The sequence below is a fragment of the Dendropsophus ebraccatus genome, chromosome 1, assembly GCF_027789765.1.
Source record: "Dendropsophus ebraccatus isolate aDenEbr1 chromosome 1, aDenEbr1.pat, whole genome shotgun sequence".
Taxonomy (NCBI): domain Eukaryota; kingdom Metazoa; phylum Chordata; class Amphibia; order Anura; family Hylidae; genus Dendropsophus; species Dendropsophus ebraccatus.
In genome coordinates this window covers 138,517,045-138,540,870 of record NC_091454.1, presented here as the reverse complement: position 1 = coordinate 138,540,870, position 23,826 = coordinate 138,517,045, and the positions used below count along the sequence as shown (strand labels likewise).

General features: G+C 42.4%; 1 protein-coding gene across 4 annotated transcripts in view; it reads right to left on the bottom strand.

The window, feature by feature from the left end:
• IMPDH1 (inosine monophosphate dehydrogenase 1) overlaps positions 1–23,826 on the bottom strand; it is a 110,686-nt gene that overhangs the window by 27,127 nt on the left and 59,733 nt on the right. For 3 of the 4 annotated variants that reach the window (XM_069979526.1, XM_069979536.1, XM_069979531.1), the window contains exons 3-7: positions 9,592–9,640; positions 8,466–8,567; positions 7,766–7,840; positions 6,793–6,999; positions 4,575–4,662 (exon numbers count right to left, since the gene is read on the bottom strand). In XM_069979526.1, coding sequence (XP_069835627.1) covers positions 4,575–4,662; positions 6,793–6,999; positions 7,766–7,840; positions 8,466–8,567; positions 9,592–9,640 — 521 coding nt within the window. Of the gene's footprint in view, positions 1–4,574; positions 4,663–6,792; positions 7,000–7,765; positions 7,841–8,465; positions 8,568–9,591; positions 9,641–18,499; positions 18,615–23,826 lie in introns of those variants that run through there. The other variant, XM_069979544.1, reaches the window with a different exon arrangement.

Below are 23,826 nucleotides of genomic sequence, written 5' to 3'. Positions count from 1 at the left end.
GCAACGGTGGAATAGCGGTGCGCAGTGGGCTACCGACGGTTTGAGAAGCGCAGCATACATTACCTGTAGGGCTTCTACTCCGCTTTGTCTTCCTCCCTGGGTCCCGCGCGCTCTAGCTTCAGAGTGGCCTGTCAGCTGACGAACCGCAGCGGCCTGTGATTGGCTGAGTGGCCTGTAGCTAGAGTGCACGGGACTCTGGGAGGAAGACAGAGCGGAGGAGAAGACCTGACAGGTAATGTACGATGCAAGGACATCGGTAACAATGTCCCTGCAGCCCTCCCTCCACGATCGGGCTGTGGAATAGGCCCAGTAAACGAGCGGCGATCTAGCAGATTAGCGCTCGTTTACATCGTTGATCGGGCCCTGCTCGGCCCGTGGAATAGGGCCCTAAGGCATTACAAGCTTAGAGGAGAACTATTAGACAGCTCCCTAGTAGGCAGAGGATGAAGGCTCTTACCTTCATCCTCAGCGCCATCCCCATGACATTAGTTGTGGCCAGTTAGCAGTTTAGAGCACCGGGGACATGACGCTCCCAGGCCAGCCCCCTCCATTGATAATCATTAAAGGGTCAGGCCGGCGGGGAGGTTGCAATAGTCCTCCCCCTTCATGATCATCAATAAAGGAGGCTGGATGAGCCCTTTAATGATTATGAATAGGGGGCCAGCGTGGATCAGTGCTCAGAGGGCTTGTAGCCACACCCCCAGTGCTCCCAACAGCTTGAGGGGAACAACTAACAGCACTGAGGGTAAAAGGCCTCCCATTATCTTCAGCACCCCATGCCCTCTTAAATTCATCTCCCCTTTAAAACCTAGAATGGTTATATTTTCAGAAATAAACACAATTTTTACTATTCAACCTGACCCCCGACATCTTATTTGTTAGTCTGCTGCTTTGTTACAATTGAAATACAGGAAATTGCACACCAATACTTACTTTTCTTTTTCTAAAAAAATAAAGGAAGTGACACTTATCAAGCCCCCTAAAGTAACTATATTCTGTAAACATTAGCATCTTGAGAAGCAAGGTTTGGAGAAATATCAGAAACCTGTCATGGGGAAATTATTCCCCAAAACCAACTTCTTTTTCTGTCTAAGAAATTCCTTACCACCATGATCAATTTCTGCAGTCTTTGCTGGTATTTGCCCCTTCCCCTTGTTCACAGAGAGGAGCCAGGGGAAAGTGACGTTGAGGATGAAGGTATCTGCTCCAGGATCCTGCTTACCTTTGGTCAATGATTAATTCCAAAAGATTTGAGTCAATACCACAATACTGAGTTTCAAAAGCCAATTATACCCTCTCACCTTAAAGCCCCGTTCCCACTGAGCAAAAGTAGCGGAATTCCACAACGGAATTGTCCGCCGCGGAATGCCGTTAGGCTCCCATTATGAGCGGGAGGCTATGGGAGGCGCGCGCTCCTGCTCTGTACGCGCTGAAGAATGAACATGTTCATTCTTCAGCGCGTACAGAGCAGGAGCGCGCGTCTCCCATAGACTCCCATTATGAGCGGGAGGCTAACGGCATTCCGCTACTTTTGCTCAGTGGGAACGGTACCTAACTGGTAAAATCACAAAATAAAACATGGCTACATCCTTGGTAGGAGAAGTCTCCAGAGCTCCAATCCCAAACACTACATCCAGCCCAAGTACTGCACCGCATGTTATTTTGATGGCTGATATAAGTTGACATGTGATATGAGTCATGTGATATGGGTGCCTTGAATAAAAAAAAAAAAAAAAAAGTTTTGCACACAAAAAGAAAATAAACACACCGACAGGGTGCAGATATATCTGTATAAAACTTGTCTATGTCTTCTTTCTACTCTAAAAATAGCTTCATTTAATTGATGGACTGTAGGGAGATAGGACCCAATTGCCTGTCTAGGTGACACGGTTTATCAATGAAATGAAGTGAAAGTACGAGGAGTGACAGTATCTCTTTAAGTCCATGTTCAGACATGGAAAAAAAAGCAGCCGTTCTGTCACATGGCCGTGTTACAGAACAGCTGCTGTCTGAGATTTTCAATCCGGTCGATACTGCATTTCAGTGTACCCACACTCCAATTAGCCATAGCACAAAATCTAAAAGTACATCCGGGAGCAGTACTTTACATTATGTGCAGAGTCTATTTCATGTGGCCGCTGTTCACTGAATAGCGGCCGCAGGGGCGGATTAACTTTACCTTAGGCCCCGGGCTGTTCACCAAGCCTGGGCCCCCCCACCCCACTGTAACTATGGCAGCACTAGCCTGGCGTTCATAGTACAGGACAGATAATGTCATGATGTCCTGATTTGTGCAAAATTGCCATAAAAAAAAAAACAGATTTTTTGCAAATCATGGCAGAAGTGTAGCCAGGAGACAGTACACCACTGAAAGTACAAGTCTTTTTGGGTGGTCATGGGCCCCCCAGGAGCTCAGGGCCCCGGGCTGCCGCCCGAAACGCCCCTATTATAATCCACTACTGAGCGGCCGCACAATATAGACATGGAAGTTCTCTGTGTGGCCTTATGGAATCCAGGCCATAGTGTATAAACTGCAGCCGGGATTCCATAGGGGATCCATATGGGTTAATGCGAATGGCCGCTGTCATTTAAAAAATGACTGTTTAATCAAAAAAAAATACATAGGGTGAAAGAGACTAAAAGGCGATTATTAACTAGAAAATTGCTATGAAACAGTTGATAGCACTTCATAGCAATATTGATTTTACAGAGACTATCGTACTCTGTGTGAAGTGTTGAAGATGTGTGTTGGGGCACTTCAGTGACCTCAGCTGTAAAAAACAAAACAAAACTTAGTGCTGGAAATCACCCTCCAGCTATGACTGACAGGAGTCACGGCTGGAGGTGAATGGAGGATTGCAATTTCCATCCAGGGGAATATCTATGCCTAAAATTACACTAGTTTACCTAAACTGTGCAAACTATTGGGAAAATCTCACCAAAAACACCATGTGTGAGTACAAAACTGAAGGGAAATGAACAAATGGTCCTTTGTGTTGCCACTTTAAGGTATACTGTCATTCCCCTTACTCTATGTGTTTTTCTCAACACCATCCATAAGCTTAGATGCTGCACATATCCTTATAACACTTGTCTGTGTCTTATTTCTGCTGTAAAATAGCTTTAATTCAGTGTCAACCAGGCGGGGCTTCATGACACTTGGGCCTTCTCCCCTCAGAGATTGGGATCAAATGCTGTGAAGCCCCACCCGGTTAACACTTGTCACCAATTTACTAGAGTGAGTGCAAGGGCCCCTTTACACAGAATATCTGAAAGATTTTTGAAGCCAAAGCCAGGAACAGTCTAAACAGAACAGGTCAAAAAGGAAAGACTGAGTTTTCTGATCTTTTCAAATCCATTCCTGGTTTTGGCTGCAAAAAGTTGTCAGATAACCTCTGCGTGTAAAGGGACCCTAAAATGGTGTTGCAGCATCGCTTTAAATTATTATCAGCTGAACATCGCCCAGTGTAAACAGGACCTGCGGCTCACAGTGATGAATTCAATGAGCGGCGACTGATAAGCGAGATAGTCACTTGCTTCCAGTCTGCCTGTGCAAAAGGGCCCTTTGGCGTACGTATCCTCAAACATTCACACCCCCTGACTGTATAGTCTGACCCATCACTCAATATTCATCCTCATTACTGAAATTCTATTTCACACCCATCTGACAATTCCTTAAATTTACTTAACTATTAGTATCTATTATCCAGCTCCCCCCCCCCCCAAACACAAAAAGTTTTTAAAAAAATGCAGGCTGACTGGCAGATCTATTATAAGGCTCCGTTCCCACTGAGCAAAGCTAGCGGAATTCCGCGACGGAATTGTCCGCCGCGGAATGCCGTTAGCCTCCCGCTCATAATGGGACTCTATGGGAGGCGCGCGCTCCTGCCCGCGCTGAAGAATGAACATGTTCATTCTTCAGCGCGTATAGAGCAGCAGCGCGCGCCTCCCATAGAGTCCCATTATGAGCGGGAGGCTAACGGCATTCTGCGGCGGACAATTCCGTCGCGGAATTCCGCTAGCTTTGCTCAGTGGGAACGGGGCCTAATGTAGTAAGAGCTTGCCTTCCACAAGCAAAAGACTTCATTTTTGTCTTTTTGAAGGAAAGCATATGAGGTACACAAGATAAGAGTGTGTCTCTACCATTAGACTTTAGGGTCACACCACATGCAAAAATGAGAGCTATTTTGCCTGGAACCAAACATGTATCTCAAAGCTCACACAGGCCGTAGTTGCATTAACACAGATACAGTGGTTACATCAGGTGAGATCCAGTGGACAAGCTTACATCACAGCCATACGCTGTCAGATTACTGAAGATTGACCCGGTCAAGGCAAGGGTTGTTATGAAGATATATAGAGCAAATATAGCTTCATAATAGAAACTAAAGACAGTAATTAAGCAACATTTTTGACTGGCTTGTTACAACACTTACGATAAAATGTTAGTTTTAGTCAGCAAAAATATAAATGTTATGAAACCGTATCAACCCAAGTAGTCCTCAATTTATAGTTTTCACATGCAGTTGTTCCAGACACACACACAATGATTTGCTTCATAACAACTGGCATACCTTTCTTACTACGTTGTAAGATTTCATTTGCTTCTTTCAGGGTGACACCTGCTGGAGCAACAACCAGTTCATCACGTTTGGTCATTACCTACGAGAAATTGGCACGATCTTATTAGAGAACAATTACAAAAATGTTGAGTGCTGTAAGAAAATAGAAAAGGGAACAAAAAAAAAAAATATATATATAAAAAAAAAAAATGTATAATATAAAATATAATATAATATATATAAAATAAAAAATCCAGTACAGAGTACCAGCAGCCATGAGGGGACAGAATTACAGCACTTTTAGGCTATGTTCCCACTACAGGATCATATCGGGAAAATGTGTCCATCTGTTAATACTGACTGATTAAAATAATGATCATTATTAGTGGGCATCAATAGATGGCTGCCTTTCCCAGATATAAGACAGAATGCTCCTGTAGTGGGAACATAGCCTAATCATGTAATTTAATTATTAAAATATAATTACATCTTTAGATCATGGGATGATTATGCAGACTGAGTTGATTTACCTACTAGCAGTAGGCCATCTTGGTTTTTTTTCAAGACTGGGGGAGGGGGTGGGTGTCCCTGTTGTGCCCCCCACCTGCTAAGTGGTCTGAGATGGGACTGGGAATGTGACGTGGCCATTCTGTGGCAAAGGCAGGACGAGCATGGCGGTATGCGGGTGGCAATCCTGTAGACAGGTGTTTAGTTTTTTTTTTTTTAAATCCACCCCCTCCCCAGGAAGACTTTGAAAAATGGTTCCCAGTCAGACTACTCCCTTAAAGTTGTCTGTGTGATAAGACACTCAGTGGGAGATTTATCAAACTAGTGTAGAGTGAAACTGGCTCAGTTGCCCCTAGCAACCAGATTCCACAGACTCTTGGAAAATGAAAGTGGAATCAGATTGGTTGCTAGGGGCAACTGAGCCAGTTTCACTTTACACTAGTTTGATAAATCTCCCCCTGTTTCTATTAAAAGGGACTGTCATCAGAAAGTAACTTATTGTTTAAATAATGTTTTTATGTTGAACATATTTTTAAAGAATTTTTGGTGATCTTTGTTCTAAACCTTCCATTTAGCTAAATTATAAAAAAATAAATAAATAAATCATAAAATATTGCAGTTTTCAATCTCACCACTAGGTCTAAAACTAAGCTTATACTTCCTGTTCTGACTGTAGTGAAAAGAGGAGGCTGCTGTAAAGTGATCTGTACAGCATTGCAGAGACATGTGACACCAGTAGATAGAGGAGACAATAGCAGCTCCCTGTGGAATGACCCATTTCAAAAAGGTCACAGAGCGTGCTCAGTGATGTTTTACATTCATCTCAAGGGGACAGACTGTCTATTGTAGTCTATGCCCATGAGTGTTGCTGTAAAGCATGTCAATGCTGTTCAGAACAGCCCAGGCAATATTGCAGTCCCCATAACCATGTACAAGCAGCAAAATAGAAACAGAATAAAATATGTTTTGTATCGGACTCTAATCAGTAAAAGAAAAATTTTAGGCGACATGCCCTTTAAATATAAAATTAAATCAAACAAACCCCCACAGCACAAATTGAAATACTGCAGTTTTAAAAATGAAAATCACTTCTAACTTTTACAAGTAGGTTTACAATGACAATTAACACCTACCTATACATAACACAAGATCCACTATTCACACAGATCATAGAGCATGCCCAGAAACTGTTTTAAAGAAATCAATGAGTCAGCCACAGACTACAGGTTTTCATAGTCATTTTGGCTGCCATAAAATACAAAGTGATGTGGACAGTGCCTCCAGGAACATAGCAACCCCCATAATAAAGTACAAAAGGTGTAAAAAAGTCGACCAACTATGAGCAAATATACAGATCCAAGTAATACTTAAAAGCGGGAGAGGATGTGACGCAGCAGCGTGGAGCTGAATCTGCGTTACATTGCTGTGTCTCCAGGGACAATCCAAGCCCTGGAGGTGTATGATCTCAGAGGAAAACAGAGGCCAGGAGAAAAAGCAAACTTGCCGCTTCTGAAGTCCCGACCACCCAAGTGATATCGCAGCGCTGTTGCCAAGGTAAAGAGCTAAAAGGCCAAAATACTAAACTAAGCAACTTTGCTAATACAAAGCATTTGCATTACTTTTGCATTCTCTATAACCTAATAAAAGCAGCCCAGGATCAACTCCAACTCTTCTTAAACACACAGGATAACAGTTGTATCAAAATATAGAACAGCTTTATTACCTCACTCAAGTAGGTTGTGTAATCCTTTTCTGTCAAGAAATCTATGTCCCTTGAAGTCACAATCCCCACTAATTTGCTTCCCATTTTTCCAGTTTCTGTCACTGGCATGCCTGAAAATCCATGTCGGTTTTTAGCTTCAAATACATCTCCCACAGTATGGCCGGGACTCATAACAACTGGATCAGTAATAAAGCCTTGCTCAAATTTCTGAAATAAAAAAAAAGGAAAAAGAAATTGGATAGGACATTAGCTACATGAAAATTTTAGAGACATTTCTGAGCTATACACAGGATAGGTTATCAGTAAAGATGAGCGAATTTACTGTAGGAACGAAGCAAAGTGATTTGTTCCCATCGGCATTCTGCTCATCAGGCTGCAGGCTTTAAAGTCTGCTCCACTCCTCCCGGGGTGCTGGGAAAAGATGGATTCAGTCCTAGGAAACTTCACTGGACCCAGCATTTCCCCAGCACCCAGGGGAGGAGCAGCAGGCAGCAGAGCAGACTTCAAAGCCCGCAGCCTGAAGAGCAGAATCGCTTCACTTCATTCCTACTGTAAATTTGCTCATCTCTAGTCATCAGTCCATGGCCACAAGGGCCACAAGCAGTTGGCTCAGTCCATTGAGTAGTGGCTGCACTTTGTTACTGCAGCTCAGCTGCCCACCTGAATGGGAGTGAAGCTGCAGATATGCATCAAAGCTACAAAGAGACATGCTCCATAGACTTGAAATAAAAGCACATCTCCTGCTGTGAGCCAGGGAGAGAAGTAATTAGCCATACACGTCTCCTTGCTAGATATAGAAATCGATGGGGGTCTCAGCACGTTGGTGTGACATGGCAAAAATTAAGTTTTCAAATGACATTACTGTGTTGCGTATAGTCCTATAGAAGCCAGAGATAAACATTCTGGCATAGCCTATTTAGATGTCAGACCGTGTACTGCTACAGAAGAAGTTTAACAATTTTCTTTATATTACCTTGACTTTACGGACTTCATTGGCTTGAAACTCTGGTGTGCAGTTGTGATGAATAATCCCTATGCCTCCCATCAGCTGTAGAAGAGGAAATCAGGAGAACATTCAGGAGTGGACCAGCAGTAAACTAAAGATAACATTCTGTATATAGTCATAAAAAAAACACACAAGAAAACATATGGAGCCCACCTTGAGCCAAATAAACTTTGTACAAGAAATGGCATAGTTCAGCAACTATAATTGGGATATTAGAGCTGCATTCCCATCATGTTTTTGTACATGTATGTCTACCACAAAGATGTGTACAAAAAAAAATTAAAAATTAAAACTGGATATATTGTGGAAATTTACCAAACATAGTTACTATTAGACTTTTAACCCACTCACGTCAACAGTCACAACAGATAAAAAATAGCATCCCTCTAGGATTTCTGACGTATACCTAACAAGTGCACCAAAACGCAAATAGGCCATTCACATGGTGTGATATTCAATCATGGAAATAACCCTTTAACTCACAGGTCCCACTTTACTACATGTTTATAGAACAGGGTAGGGGAGTGGGGAAGGGTCCACAGTGTTGAACTGAGCAAGAAAACAAGGAGCACTTATATTCTTAAACCACAGAAAATAAAAGGTCTTAAACATACAAACATTACATGCAATATGTTACACAGCTAGAGAATTTGTGTTTCTTACTCACCGCCATGGCAATAGCCATATCAGATTCAGTCACTGTGTCCATAGGGGAGGAGATCAAAGGGGTCTTCAGAGTTATCTTACGTGTCAATGCAGAAGTCAAATCCTGCAAAAAGGAAAAAAAAAAGCATAGGGGAGGGCACGGTGTTAAATACTATTTGCATAAAATCCGGTCAAATAATTTATACAGTGTAGCAGGATTTCAGTACTTGGGTCAACATTTTACTAGTTACATCTACTCCTACAACACTTCCAACGTTTAGGCAGCACATCTATATACCTTATTCCTGAAGCATAGACCTCATACTAATCTGATAGACACCATTACTGTCTACACAGACACGGTGCGTGTTAAAGAGATTTTTGAATTGTGGGAGGGAGCAGTATTGTAGAAGGCCATGACAACGGACCATTCTTGAGGCAAGGACATAGATTTGTTCACAGCCTTGGCAAAATAAAATTATCCCTGTATAAGGGGAACTACAGTCTTATTTCAGTATGAAAGTGCGGTGGCTGTCTTTTAGACCACCACAAGATGGCAGCAGAAGCTAACACTCACTATTAAGTAAGCTAGGTGAATAGTGATGCACTTAGGGTGCGTTTACACAGAGATTTATCTGACAGATTTGGAAGCCAAAGCCAGGAATGGATTTGAAAAGAGGATAGATTCCAGTCTTTCCGTTAAGACCTGATCTCGGTTCATAGTCTGTTCCTGGCTTTGGCTTCAAAGATCTGTCAGATAAATCTCTGTGTAAACGCACCATAAGTGAAAGTAATCATTGCAAATTTACGAGAGATATAGTTAAGAGATATAGACTTGCTGATGCCTCATGTGTCTGTATTGCTTTAAAAGGTACAGGCTTGTGCACATACTATAAAGAAAGCATTTTGTTTGTAAAGCCAATGTCACTTGAAAAGAGTATTTTCAAGCGAAGTTAAGCTGTGTCAAGAACACTTAGGCACACACACCATTTTAAACATGGGACCCAAGTGCCATCTGTCATTAGTACACATAGGACAAATAGTTAGGGAACTCTACTATGTTTATGTCTAATGGGGCTGCTAAATGAGCATGAGAGCACCCTGTGTCATGTGTACTATAGAATGTAGGGTCTGAGAAGTTCACTCACCACTTCATCTGCAGTAAAATCAATAAATCCAGGGAGAATCAAGAAGTCACTGAAAAAGAAATATGTTAACAGTATATTACACCTGCATTTTAGGTTTAGTGCACAACAGCAAGGCAATCTACCTGCAGATAAAAATCCAACACTATATAAAACAAGAGTCCAGTCAACACACCACAGCATTACTACTTACCTGAACAACCCTAGACCTTTTCCAGATGATGCCGCCATTAGTGGACAGCTATACTGGACCACAAAACGGTTTAGCACTTGGAAGGATTGTATGAACAATCACATGGGACTTTGATCAATCCCATTGTGAGCAATCAAGGCACGGTGTGCATGGCAAGCTTTACCAGGCCCAGTCTATACCCGTGCCAAGCAAACACCTTGTCCCGATCAGAACTATGCTACAAGCGGCTCTTATCCTGCAGGATCTGGCACAACCATATATTACATTGCAGCCCGGTGTTAAATGACCACTTTCCATTGCTGATTCCGCAGGGTGCATGTACACACAAGGAACTACACTTAATTACACATCACCCAAGGTTTTGGCTGGAACTCTTCAGCCAGCTTACTTTTAGAAAGGGCAGACACCCCTGGAAATTTGAGGCACATACAAAATTCAAGAACTATACAGTGTATTACGCTAGGTTCCATTCAGAGCTTCCATTAGAACAGTTTAAGAACAGACTAACAGATGCAAAGGGATACCCCAGAGATCCCACAGACTTCAATGGGGTCTGTCTGATTTCAAACTGATGTGCATTTATTTTGCAGTATTTAAGCGGTCACAAAATTACGGTTTTATTTTTATTGCTGGCTCAGATCCTGCAAAACAAACAGTATTTGTGATGGAGCTCCCTGAATGGAGGTGTGGGCCAAGCCCTACTTGCGACAATGCATAGCCACTTTTTGTGACAGATTTGCAGGACAATGGCTTAGAGTACAGTTTTAAAGGAGAAGTCTGGTGAAAATTTTTATTAAAGTATTGTATTGCCCCCCAAAAAGTTATACAAATCCCCAATATACACTTATTACTGGAAATGCTTTTTTTCCCTGCACTTACTACTGCATCAAGGCTTCATTTCCTGGATAAAATGGTGATGTCACGACCCAATTCCCAGAGCTGTGCGGGCTGTGGCTGCTGGAGAGGAAAAAAGCATTTCCAGTAATAAGTGTATAATGGGGATTTGTATAACTTTGTATAAATTTCGCCTGACTTCTCCTTTACTAGTTGAGACAGATTAAAACAAAACAGTAGTTAGTTATACAAATGTAGCAGGGAGTTAGAAATTTGATGAACAGCATGTCTCTTTCAGACACCATCGCAGTACACTTCTTCCTAATATGCAGTGGCAAAAATATAGCCTGGCTGCAATAAAAATAAATAAAAGCTATAAAAACAGAAGTGGGGCTCATAGATGTTGGCACATAGTTTTTTTAATACGTGATGGAAATGGTCTCAGAACAGCACATAATGTACAACACCAAGGATTACAATTGTTAGAAAGAGATGTCATCAGCATTGAGCAGGAAGAAAGCAGATGGGCTTCAGCAGCAGACTGCCAATCCCCAGCTCCTGACTAATCTCTGGAAATACTGACTTACCTAATGCAAATGCAATCAACAACTGAGGATTCCATCGACAAGATGGCATTTTAACATGAATTCGGCACAATTCTCCATAATGCTGGACTAACCTGACATTTTCTGATAGACAATGTTGTACCACTGCTTTCATTTAATGAAATGCATCCCAGATACATGAATTCCCTTCCTATGTTATGCTGGCTATGTACACACGTATATGTATTCTGCATAGTATACGGTTAAAGGCCAACTCTGCTACAGCCACTCTGTTTATTTTATAATGAACATATTTGCTTTTTAAAAAATTTCATCTGTGAACCAGCTCTGTAGGTAATTACCACACCAAAAAGGGAGGGGACCTGTGTGTCCAAAAAATAAAAAAAAAAATTGAAGGGGATGTCTGGCAATTTATTTTTAGAAAAACCAAGCTTACCTGCCAGATCCACTGACTGCTGCAGTTCTCACAGTGCCTGATCCCTGTTCTGCTCACCACTTCCTGGTTCCCATCTTGGCACAGGGAAATGCTATCTCAGCCAATCACTGGCCGCAGTGGTGACCGCCTCACCAATTAGGAGTTTCCCATGTTGACACAGATGAGGATGTAGTGAGCAGGATGGATAACAGGTGATTACAGATTTTCATTTGTTGCCAGCTTGGACGCTTTTAAAATTGAATCTGTCAGCTGCAAACTGCTGACACTCTTTGGTCAAGGAGACATATGGTACTTTTATATATCTGTCTGTGCTTCCAGAATATAGAAAATCCATAGGCTGCATTCAAATGCTCCATTACAGGCCTTCCACATCAGTGTTCCATGTGAAACAGAATGTTTGAATGCAGCCCAAGGGTGGGTTCACACGTATCGTATCCACAGCGGATACATTTCCTGTCATTTTCAATTAGAGCATCCGAGGCTTCGGTCGGTCCTACTCAGCCAATCAGTGCACGGCAGTCACCGATTGGCTCAGTGGGACCTCCTGAAGCCTCAGATGCAGCCGGAGCAGGTTGTCATTTTATCCAGGAAGTGAAGCCTTGATGCAGTATTAAGTACGGGGGGGGGGGGGGGGGGGGGGAACCCACTTTATGGGTAGCTTCACACGTACCCACTCGCAGCATTAACGCTGCGAGTTGGCTAGGTCCTGGCAGATCACTTTCACTACATACACACAGCGGTCTGATCGACCGCTGCGTGTATGTAATTCTGCCGGCCGCTTAACCCCTTCAGCTCCCGCTCTGTATACATTACCTGCCCTCGCTGCACTGGGTCCCGGAGTACTTCTCTCCCGCCCGGCCAATCAGTGTGTTGCCCTGCTGCAGCCACTGATTGGCCAGGCGGGCGAGCAGTACACCGGGACCCCGTGCAGCGAAGACAGGTAACGAATACAGAGCGGGAGCCGGGCGGCAGCTGAATGGGTTAAGCGGCGGCAGAATTACATACACGCAGCGGTCGTTCAGACCGCTGCGTGTATGTAGTGAAAGTGATCTTCCAGGACCTAGCTAACTCGCAGCGTTATTAACGCTGCGAGTCGGTATGTGTGAAGCTACCCTATGTGCGTTTCCCTTAATAAGTGTATATTGGGAATTTGTATAACTAATAATGTCAACTGCTTCAATACGCAAGCTGCAAATGACATTCCACTAACAATCACATAATGCATGGACCGTTGGCCTTTTTTTTTTTTTTTTTTTTTTTTTTTTTTTTGAGTCTCATGATGCAACACACCTGAGCCACATTATCTTGGCTCACACTGGCATCAGACACCTATAAGGGCTCTCATTTGTTAGGCTATGTTTTCTTGGAAGTAGGGCTGGGTGATACGGGCTATATATATTTTTTTATTATGATAGGTTTAGTAGTAGAGGCATAGTGGATAAGGGGTGTAGTAAACAAGCATAGAAGATTGTGTAATAGTAGATAAGGGGTGTAGTAGTAGCAATGGTAGTGGGAGCAGTATTGGGGGTAGTAGAACAGTATTAGGAGTAGTATTGGGGTAGTAGAGCAGTATTGGGCACAGACTGTGGACAGAGGGGTATGACTATGGGGAGCAGGCACAGATATAACACACTGCATGCTGGGACCCCAATACAGGACACCAGGCTGTGCTGAGGGCAGGAACAGGACAGGGGCTTGCACTGGCACTCCAGACAGGAACACGAGGGGGACGCGCTGTGAACCCATGCCCTGCAGGAACGGGAGGGGGGGGCGCACTGAGACGCTGTGCCCGGCGGGTGTAGCGGTACGCACTCACACTCCGAGCAGCCGGAAGGGGTGGCTCTGTCAAACAGTGCCGGGAGGGGATGTCATTGACACTGCGGGCAGGCTGCGGGAGAAACTTACGCTCCAGGGGCGGTTCACACAGATGCTCCTGGTGGTAATCTTATAGGTGGGTGGCATCGGTCCTCTGGGTGCTGGCGGGCGGTCCCACTCTGACCTGCAGGAGGAGCAGCTTGCCTGGAGCACCACTGCTCCCCCTGCACTTCGGAGGGCATTTTTTTCCTTCTTTTCTTTGAAAATCGTAAATTCGATTTTTCAAAGAAATTGAAATACATTCTCAAAATCTAGGGGAATTAAATCGAATTAATTTGATTAATCGCCCAGCCCTACTTAGAAGTAACACAAACACAAAGCGCAGTAAGCTAGTAACACTAATGCAACATCCAGTCATGTTAACATGAGCCAGCAGAGGGAGCATCTATTAATCATCAGCCAGGGATGAAATAGGACAATCAGAATGGTTGTCAATGTCATATACCAGAAAATGCAGGGAAGGGGAAAGTGGCTCATCTCCATGTAAGCTGAATATACAGGGTTTGCTTGGGCTACATTACAACAGAATGGACTGTAAACAGACCTACAATTCAGCTATATAGGCAATTTGCAGCCACAAACAATACACAGATATAAAGAAAACCATTTAGACATTTCAATCTACTAGGACTTTGTATTGATGTCTGAATAAATTACTTTTTTTTTAATGTCAAATGCACAAAACGTCAAAATTCTGCCACACAAAACAAATCCATTTAATGCACTAAGCCTGGATAATTTTCCAGAGATCGCTATAAAACAGTTGATTATACTTCTACACGAGCTCTTACAAAAAAGACAAATCAGAATTTGTCCATGCATGATTTAATTTAGCACGGCCAAGGAAATAAGAGTCAGCAGGCAGTCACACTGTGCACACCATGACAGGATGCAGTGCTGGACTTGCCATATGGCACATTTTTTAACCTACTGAAGACTCTTACAGCTTGAGCTTCTCGTCGTCTGCAGGTTTTAACCCATTAACTGCATAGTCACAAAACATGGCACCTTAAAAGGAGAAGTCCAGCAAAAATTTTTATTAAAGTATTGTATTGCCCCCAAAGGCTATACAGATCACCAATTTACACTTATTACAGGAAATGCACCTGCACTTACTACTGCATCAAGGCTTCACTTCCTGGATAACATGGTGATGTCACGACCTGACTCCCAGAGCTGTGCGGGCTGTGGCTGCTGGAGAGGATGATGGCAGGGGGATGCTCAGTGTCCTGTGTCCCTCAGTGTCCCCCTGCCATCATCCTCTCCAGCAGCCATTAAAGGACAACTCCCACGAAATTTTTTTTTTTTTTAGCTTATTTAACACACATTACAAAGTTATTTAACTTTGTAATGTGGTTAAATACCCGGTCTGGCCCCCTTCCCCCACTTTGGGACCCCAGACCCCCCCCGCCCGGAAGTTAAAGAATATATACATTACCTATTACGATCGTCATGGTCCTCTTCTCCCGGGCGGCATCTGATGACGACGACGTCAGAGCCGGGGGGCGGTCCGGGTCTTCTTCCTCCTCGGCGTCTTCATAGAGAGTGAATGGGACGGAAAAGGCTGCTGGTGCACATGCGCACCAGCAGCCTTTTCATTGGCTGGAGCGCATCACATGGCTTCCAGCTTGCTCAGCCCTGATTGGCTGAGGTTGCTGGAAGCCATGTGATGCGCTCCAGCCAATGAAAAGGCTGCCGGTGCGCAAGCGCACTGGCAGCCTTTTCCATCCCCAGGACCTGGAAGTCAGAGACATCACTGGACGGCGGGGCGGACGGCGGGCGAATGGAGTGGCAATCGTCACCGGAGGGATGGTGAGTATGGTGTCTGTTTTTTTTTGTTTTTTTTTTGGGGGGGGTTCCCACAGGAGTTGTCTTTTAAATCACCATTTTATCCAGGAATTGAAGCCTTGGTGCAGTAGTAAGTGCAGGGGAAAAAAAAAAAAAAAAAAAGGCACTTTATAAGCATTTCCTGTAATAAGTGTATATTGGGGATTTGTATAACTTTTGGGGAGGCAACACAATAATTTATTAAAAATTTTCACTGGACTTCGCATTTAAAAACAGATGTCATTTAATAGGTGTTGTCTTCCGACCTCACTGCACCATTACCACATGTTAGGTGACAGTCACCCACCAGGAATAGAAGAATAGTTTTAAATGGTTGAAAAGAACAGAGGAAGTGGTTTAAACACTTCTACCAGTCCCAGCAAAGTAGTGTCAGACTGCCTATGACTAGGCTGATGGCGGTCAAATCATACAGAGCATAGGTCTGATTCTGAATATATCGTCAAAGTCCAGGCCTTTTCCTCTGAAGAAAAGGGCCATATTATCGACCGAATCAGGAAGATTATTGCTCTGTGTAATAGAGACAACGATCAGCCAAGCATAACGATTTGTGTATTTTGGTCCTTCCCTAAAATCAGGACGATTGAATAAAAAAAAAAAAAAAATTCATATTATAAACTGTATACCTACCTCTCCACAGTCCCAGTGTTCTTCTGCCCTATGCTTTTGAGAGACCCGCTCTGAAGCTACAGAGATGGCTCTAGGAAGCAAGCAGAGGGCAGAAAGGAAAAGTATACAGTTTAGGGGCAGACTTAGACTTAGTTAGCGACGACCGTGCAGCCCTTTCTAAATGATTATCGAGCTGTGTAAAAGGCTTGGTAAGTGAGCGCCAATATAGCAGATCAGTACTTGCTTACAGGAGGCATCGGGCTGTCCAATAGGACACAAAGTCCCAGTTACAGGAAAAGTCTCTAACGTACACTGGGAAATGTGTTGATATTAAGGGGAATCGCACGAAAGGTTAGAATAATTTAAAGTGTAACTGTCATTTCAGGGTCATTTTTCTGAAAACATTATAAACAACAGTACAAGCGATTTTAAGAAACTCTGTAATAGGTTTTATGTACTAAAAGTTTCCTTCTGGACTGAAAAAGCAATCTCCTAGCCTCCCCCCTCACATCAAATGAAGCAGGATTTCTGTCTCCATTATGTGGCTATGGAGAGGGGAGGGGCTGTTAGGAGTGACTGAGCACGGAGCAGTCCTGCACAGCACAACACCCTGCAATCTTCTCTCAGTAAGTTCATAGATAAGCACTGACCTTTCTGACCCCAGAATCCTGCGGTTTAGGTGCCCAGAGAGTCTACAAACAGCTGACCTCCATGTCACCTCTTCCTGCTTCCTCATCTCCCTCAGCCCCTCCCCCCTTCATAGGCTTACAATGGAGAGAGCAGAGCCAGTCTTCACTGGCTTCTCTGTAACGAAGACGTGTTTGCCTGATAATGCACAGATAAGAAGTCAGGGGAGGGGGGGGGGGGAGGCTGGGAGATTGCTTCTTGAGTACAGAAGGAGGCTTTTTTGGCTGATGAAACCTATTACAGAGTTTCTTAAAATCGCTTATACTACTGATTTCTGCAATAAAAAAAATAATAAAAAAAATATGACAGTTACGCTTTAACTTACTTTTATGTTCCCAAAGAGCAGTAATATGATTGCAGGGCTCCACCTCAATATAAATGAAGGGCACGGTCAATGAGGATGAAGGTAAGAAAATTACCTTATTTCTCAGTGTTCCCTGCTCTATGGAAACATAACAGCAGGTTAGGAGTCTTATCTGCTGTGCAGATTTCATATCAGTTTATGCTGCTGACTGAATGCCAATATTTCCCATTGTCACATTCACACCTAATGCAAACTTCAAAAATATAGGTTTAGTACTTTTTTTTTTACTTGACTAACAGAATCTGCAGCTGCATGTGCACATCAAAAGGGTACTGCAGATAGTCCACTGTAGAAAACTGGCGGCATTTCCATCTAGTGTGAAAAAGTTTTGTTCACACACTATTTTTGCATTTCACACCATGTGAACATGGCCTCAAGAGGTATTCTCACAAAGCACACCTTTAATGGTGGTGGTGGTTGTTCTTCATAGGCTGGGGAAACAAAGATCCTATAACTAATTGTGTAACTGAAATCAGGCCGCAGGTTCTGTTAAACACACACACCAAAATATGACAGCTCTACCTATCAGAGCCTAAGAGAAACAGTCAAGCTCTGTACTGAGTCAAATACCTCCAGCAATCCAATAGACAATGTAAGGAATGCCAACATTTCTGAGAGTTTTCAAGTTAGGTACCAGCCATTCAATGTAAATAGTTCTATAAGGTTATTTTGGACCTATATGCAGATGCTGACTAAGCTCAGTTGGGTTGAGTAAAAGCAATCTGAAAACTAAAAACAAACAAAAAAAAAAAAAAAAAGTGCACATTATTAAGTGTCACTGTTGTTATAACTTGCAAAATCTAAAACAGTAGATATGATAAAGCAAGTTTGCAATTTAGATTTTTCTTAGGGCCCATTTACACCAACAGATTATCTGACGATTTTTTAAGCCAAAGCCAGGGATAGATTTTAAAAGGAGAAATCTCAGTCTTTCCTTTATCACCTTTATTATAAAAAAAAAAAAAAAAAAAAAAAAAAAAAAGTCAGATAATCTGTTGTTGTAATAGGACCCTTAGTTATCATGGAAAAACACAGCACTTCCTGTGTTCTGACTTTTCTCTCCTTCAAAAGAGTCTAAACACAGGAAGTCCCATGTTTCCCTGGTCATCTGCACACTCAGAGAAGGATGGATGCATTGAGCCGTGACTCTCTCTAATGGCCAGAAATCCTTTGTTTAGTTTCTTTTTCAACCAGCACAAGACAAAAAAATAAAAAAAATCTGCTTTGGGAAACTGGACCTGGATTTCTAATAAGTATAGCTTTGTTTTCCATCCATAATAACAAAAAAAAAAAAAAAAAAGTGAATTGCAAATATGCTTTATATATTCTACATTATTGAAGACTGATCTGTTCACATTTTGAGACGTGATTAAAATATGGGAGCAAGCACATACATGTACATGGAAAACTGTAACTGTGCCCATAAACAGTGTTTGTCATACAGTGGCACTGAAAAACACATCATGACAGTGATTATAAGAGAATAGAAAGGAAACACTTGCCATTCTGGATTCTTTAGTAACAAAGCTGGCGGTGTAACCTCACTGCTGGTTCTAGTGTCCCGCTCCATTATCGTCATAACATGCAGGTAACCGTGAGAGAATTACACTTATTTATTTTGATCTGGAATATGGGAGGAGAAGGGTCACTGTTACAGACTTTCCTTCCTCTTTGACCAAGTACTCTGTAAATATCTAGGTTTGATAATTTATTAGGATGCAAAATGCACAATACTCGCATGGAAGATGCTCTACAGACCAGAATGCGGAACTCACAAACTTATAACTCATCATGATACCGGGAGCGCTGAAACAGTTTAAGGCTATGTTCACACATCGTACTTTATAAGACAAGAGCAGCTGTTTGATTAACACAACGGACGTTCTTTCCATAATACAATTATTTGCACTGAAGCCAGTGCAAACAATGGTTGTCTTTTCACACAATGTATTGAACAACGACCGTTGAAATTAACGTTCACGGCATTTATTTCCAGCTGTTGTTCATAGACTTCAATACAATTTTTCATTAAAAACATTGGCCGTTGTTTATACGTAGTGGAAACATAACCTAAGTATTTGCGCCACTGTAATGACTATCTTCCAGAGCTCCTGGCATCATAATTATCACGCCAGGAGTTCTGCATTCTGTTCTGTGGCATATTTTCTGTGTGCTGACCGTATTTACAGAATTGTGAATGCCCCATAAACCTACAATTCTTTCCGAAGTGGTAAAAGGAGATATTTCACGCATATGTGCATTTTTCATTAAGTGAAAAAATTAAGTCTATATATTGAGAGGCAAACACCATTTGGTCTGTGCAAAAACCTTTGCAGATATGCGCAGGGCACAGGGATGATAAATCCCCAGCGCCATTGTGTTAGGAAAAATGTGGGGTTTTTTTGTTCCCCACATGATTATAGAACAAAATAAATATTTTGTGGAGCCTTCTTGGCATTTTGTTGCTTTATTAGATATATTGTTGTTTTTTTTTAAACTGCAAACTCTGTATAGCCTTATTTCCATAGCCTCCGCTATTAATCATACAGAGATGAAAATAATATGACAAGGACTACAGGACAACACTTAGTTGCCTGCAAGCCACAGTAAAACTTCAGGATTGCATACATTCATAGGGGGTTCTACTACACTGCTGACTTTGCACTTTACTGACCAGTCACATTGATGGGCACTATATTGCCAGTGGGGTGGAAGTCTGGAGGGTGCAATAAGGAGCTCCTCCGCAACATAATTCACCCCCCAAATGCCCCCCAGTGTATCACTTGGAAGTGGAGGCAGCTGGAATCAGCAGGGGACATTAGAGGAGTGCAGAGAGGTAAGTATAGGCTCTGTTTTCTTTACAGCAGCAATATATTAAAATATATTAAAAGTTGTCTAACACCAGACAACCATTTAAGCACCATATAACTATAAAGTTCACACCTATTGGACAGTTCAATAAAGAGTAGCAAGTTTGTCCTCTGCACTGTGAATAGTTAGGTCACTTGTATCCAAAAAGGTTTTGAACAACAAGACAAAAAAACCCCAAAAAGGAACATAAGTTGAATGAGCCTTATTAGGCCATGTTTACTGGGGTGTTTCCTGAGAGACTGTCAAAAATCTGTGGCAAAAGAAATATGTCATGTGTTATATATAGATTGTGATTAATTCAAAAGAAAAATGATGAACATTCAGTGCAAGTCTGTGGCTACCTGATACATATGTAAATGCAATGTAGCAAATATACCTTAGAGCTAAATAGTAATGAGCAAGGATACCTAATAGATTGTATTGTCTCACCCAGTCTGTGACTGAGGGAGACTCAGTTGCTCTGTCTTGTTTCACTTGTATGCAGATATTCGTGGGGGAGACTCCTGAGCAGGGATGTCGTTAGATACTACATTTATTCATCCGGTAATTATATCGTAATGTTGTCCTATTCCCTTGCATTGTACTATTCAATATTACACATGCATACACCAAATCTAAAATAGCTTCCAGGGTAAAATGTCTGTTATAACAGGTTTTAAAGTTATAATCTAACTCATAATAAAACCTATGGAAAATAATCACCATCGCACTAGCCACTTCTCATTCTGAGAAGTCATCAAATGAGGTCACACCAGATTTACCAATAATACTGGCAGTAGGCCATGCTCAAACGCAGTGGTGTGATATGATACCACTGCAAACTGGCAGAACACAGGAACACTGCAGGCCTTCCTGAACATATTTTATTCCACAATCAACTGATCTCAGGATAGCAAGAAGGCTAACATATATTTTGCTGCAACAAAAGCCCAGATCCTCTTCCATGAGTAGGCACACTGAATAAAGAGATTTAGTTTTAAAAGCTACAGATACTTTTAAGCATTTAAATGGTACCCTGCCAAGAAAATAAAAAGTCAAAAGTTTATTGCTCCAGGTCTGGTGACCAGACCCTGACCGATCAGGAGACAGAGCGGGGAGACATCCACGCTGCAGTGTGATTTAGAGCTGGGAGATATTGGTCTACATTAATATTACAGTTAATTGCACATGTAGCTGCGGTGATGATAATTATGACATGCCCCACCCACTTGGTCATGACAAACTGGGGCGTGCCATTTAATCCATTGTCATTATCATTATTAGGGGGGGGGGGGGTCTTAGCACAGACCTGGACGTGTATATAAAAGGTATACAGCCACTTCAGGATGTGTACATACAGGTATGCACCTATGTACACACTACGGGACATGTATACAGCTATGTACACAAGAGGAGGAGGCCGGGGGAAGAATCTCTGACATCCCTGCACATCAACCTGTGCAGCGCTCATGGTTCAGACCTCAGAGGCGGTGATAGAAATACCGCAGATACAGTCCTGGCAAAAGTTAGAGTTGGTTAAGAGATGTGACAGATGGCATCGGTATTTTCATTGTATATCGCCCAGCCCTAGTGTGATGCTCTCTCTGCTCTGTCAGTGTGTCTGTGCGGTGCTAAAATTTTACATCGGCTGCACATCTGTGTGAACAGAAGACGTGCGGCTAAAAAAAAAATGAAAGTTAATGGACGTGCAAACGATGGCCTGGCTGCACGTTTCATCGGGACTTGTAAAGGCACTGCAAACTAGTCCAGTCTCACCGGTCAGTGCACTATTGTGGCCGTAGATGGCTGAAGAGTGGGTAGTATAAAAAAAAAAAAAAAAAAAAAAAAAAAAAAAAAAAAAAAAAAAAAAGGACCCCAAGAAGAGAAGGGCTGATAAGAAGCAGACAGAGAATAGCTTCTCTGATAGACAAAAGCCGTAGAACACGAACTAAACTTTTTTTTTATATAAAGACATATGAAGAAAATGCACTTGAATCAATTGCTCCAATTCTGAACACAATTGTATTGTGAAATAAGTTAGTAAAGAATAATTCCTCAATCTTTAGGGGTTGGAGTTTAGCTTTTCTAGATTACTGATGCATTTTTAAATTGACAGATATCACTACTAATAAGTGCTGAGTGAACCCAAATACTCGACAAGTTTGCTCATCACTACTCCTTATGGTGCGTTTACACAGACAGATTTATCTGACAGATTTTTGAAGTAAAAGCCAGAAATGGATTTGAATAGAAGAAATCTCAGACTTTATGACCTGCTCTGTGTATATAAATAAAAAATAACCTATTAAGGGTACACTGGGGAAAACACCATTAAAATCTTAACTTTTAATAATACAATTAAAATATAAAACCCCACAAACAATTAATACCACACATGTGGCGAACACAAGTACAGACAATATTCTACAAGGCCACGCACCAACCACATGGCACTCCTGGACCCAATCCACACCAAGGTCAATGAATGCGGTAATAAAGAATAAAGATACGATCTCACCCATTCAGTTGTCCAACTCGTTCATGGTGTGTTACTTCATGGTCCAGTGTAAAGCAGGAGTATACACTCACATGTAGCAGGCCTCCTTATCTCTCCCTGTATGCCCCTAAGTACACGTGAGTGTATATGTGTTTCTACCCCTGCTCGCACAGGGTCCGTCGGGGCACTCGCCCTAACAAGGGCGACCCCTGCCCCGATCTACCCTTTGAAGTCCAATCCCTATTAAAAACCTATATCTGCCTCCCGACGTGGCCCGTTTCTATTGGATTTGCCAATTATCATCAGGGGAATGACAAACAAAAAGGGAATAACTTAATCTGGGTATTAAAGTGCGTAAGAAATAGAGTACCTAAATATGGTCACAGTGGTGACTACAAAAAGGTGTCCTGTGCAGGTAAACAAATCCCCATGCTAAAGTGCTCAATGCTGTAAACTATACCAGTGGGCAAGCGATAAGCCGATGCACTGTATTAGCTTCGGGGCCTGCCAAGGTGCAGTCTGGTGCAGTGGCTACCTGTAGACTGAACTAGTGATCCCTCACTCTGTGTATAGTCTGTTTCTGGCTTTGGCTTCAAAAATCTGTCAGATAAATCTGTGTAAACACACCATTAGTGATATCTGCTGTATGGCAAATATACACAGGGGAAATACAGCCAAGCTTGCTGTGTATGCGGCAGGTGCAGGTTGTGTAACACAGATCATATGTGCCTGCAGCAGCTGGAATGACCGCAGCATCTGAGGGGTTAAACAGTGTGAGTGGGCTCCCTCAGTCAGTTGAACACACACTGACATCCACCATGATAGCAGGTGTTTTTTTTTTTGTTTGTTTTTTTTTGGGGGGGGGGGGGGGGGGGGTCATGGGAGCCAGTAGCCTAGTGAAGAGCTCTAGACCTGCCACATTAGTACTATTACACCATGCCAGGGACAGGAGTTTGACAAGAATCACACACTAACACACTGTATTGCAGGGTATTGTACAAGTGATCAATAGCATGTTGAAATCAGGGACTCAAACTGCAGACTCTAACCTGCTGTTATGTTTTCATAGCGCTGGGGGCACAGAGGATGAAAGTAATTTTTAACCCTTCATCCTCAGCACCGGTTTCAGCAAATTTTAAGATTGATATATAAATGAAGCGGTTTGGTGCACTGGGGGGCAGGACTGCCACCCTCAGTGCACCGACTCACCCCTCCTGAATATTCATCCAGAGCTCTGCAGGGACGTCACTCCGGTGTTAATCCCTTCAAAGCTTCTCATGAACATTCATGAGAAGTGGAGAGTGACTGAACAGTCCTTGTAGTCATGCCCCCCAGGACTGAAGATTTAACAAAAGCGGTGTTAAGGAAGACCCTAAGAAAGTTAGCCATTCTGAACCCCTCCAGGACTGTAAAGACATAACAGTAGGATAGAGTCTTCTAAATGGGAAAGGGGGAAATTTAAAACTTATTTATATTTACTTT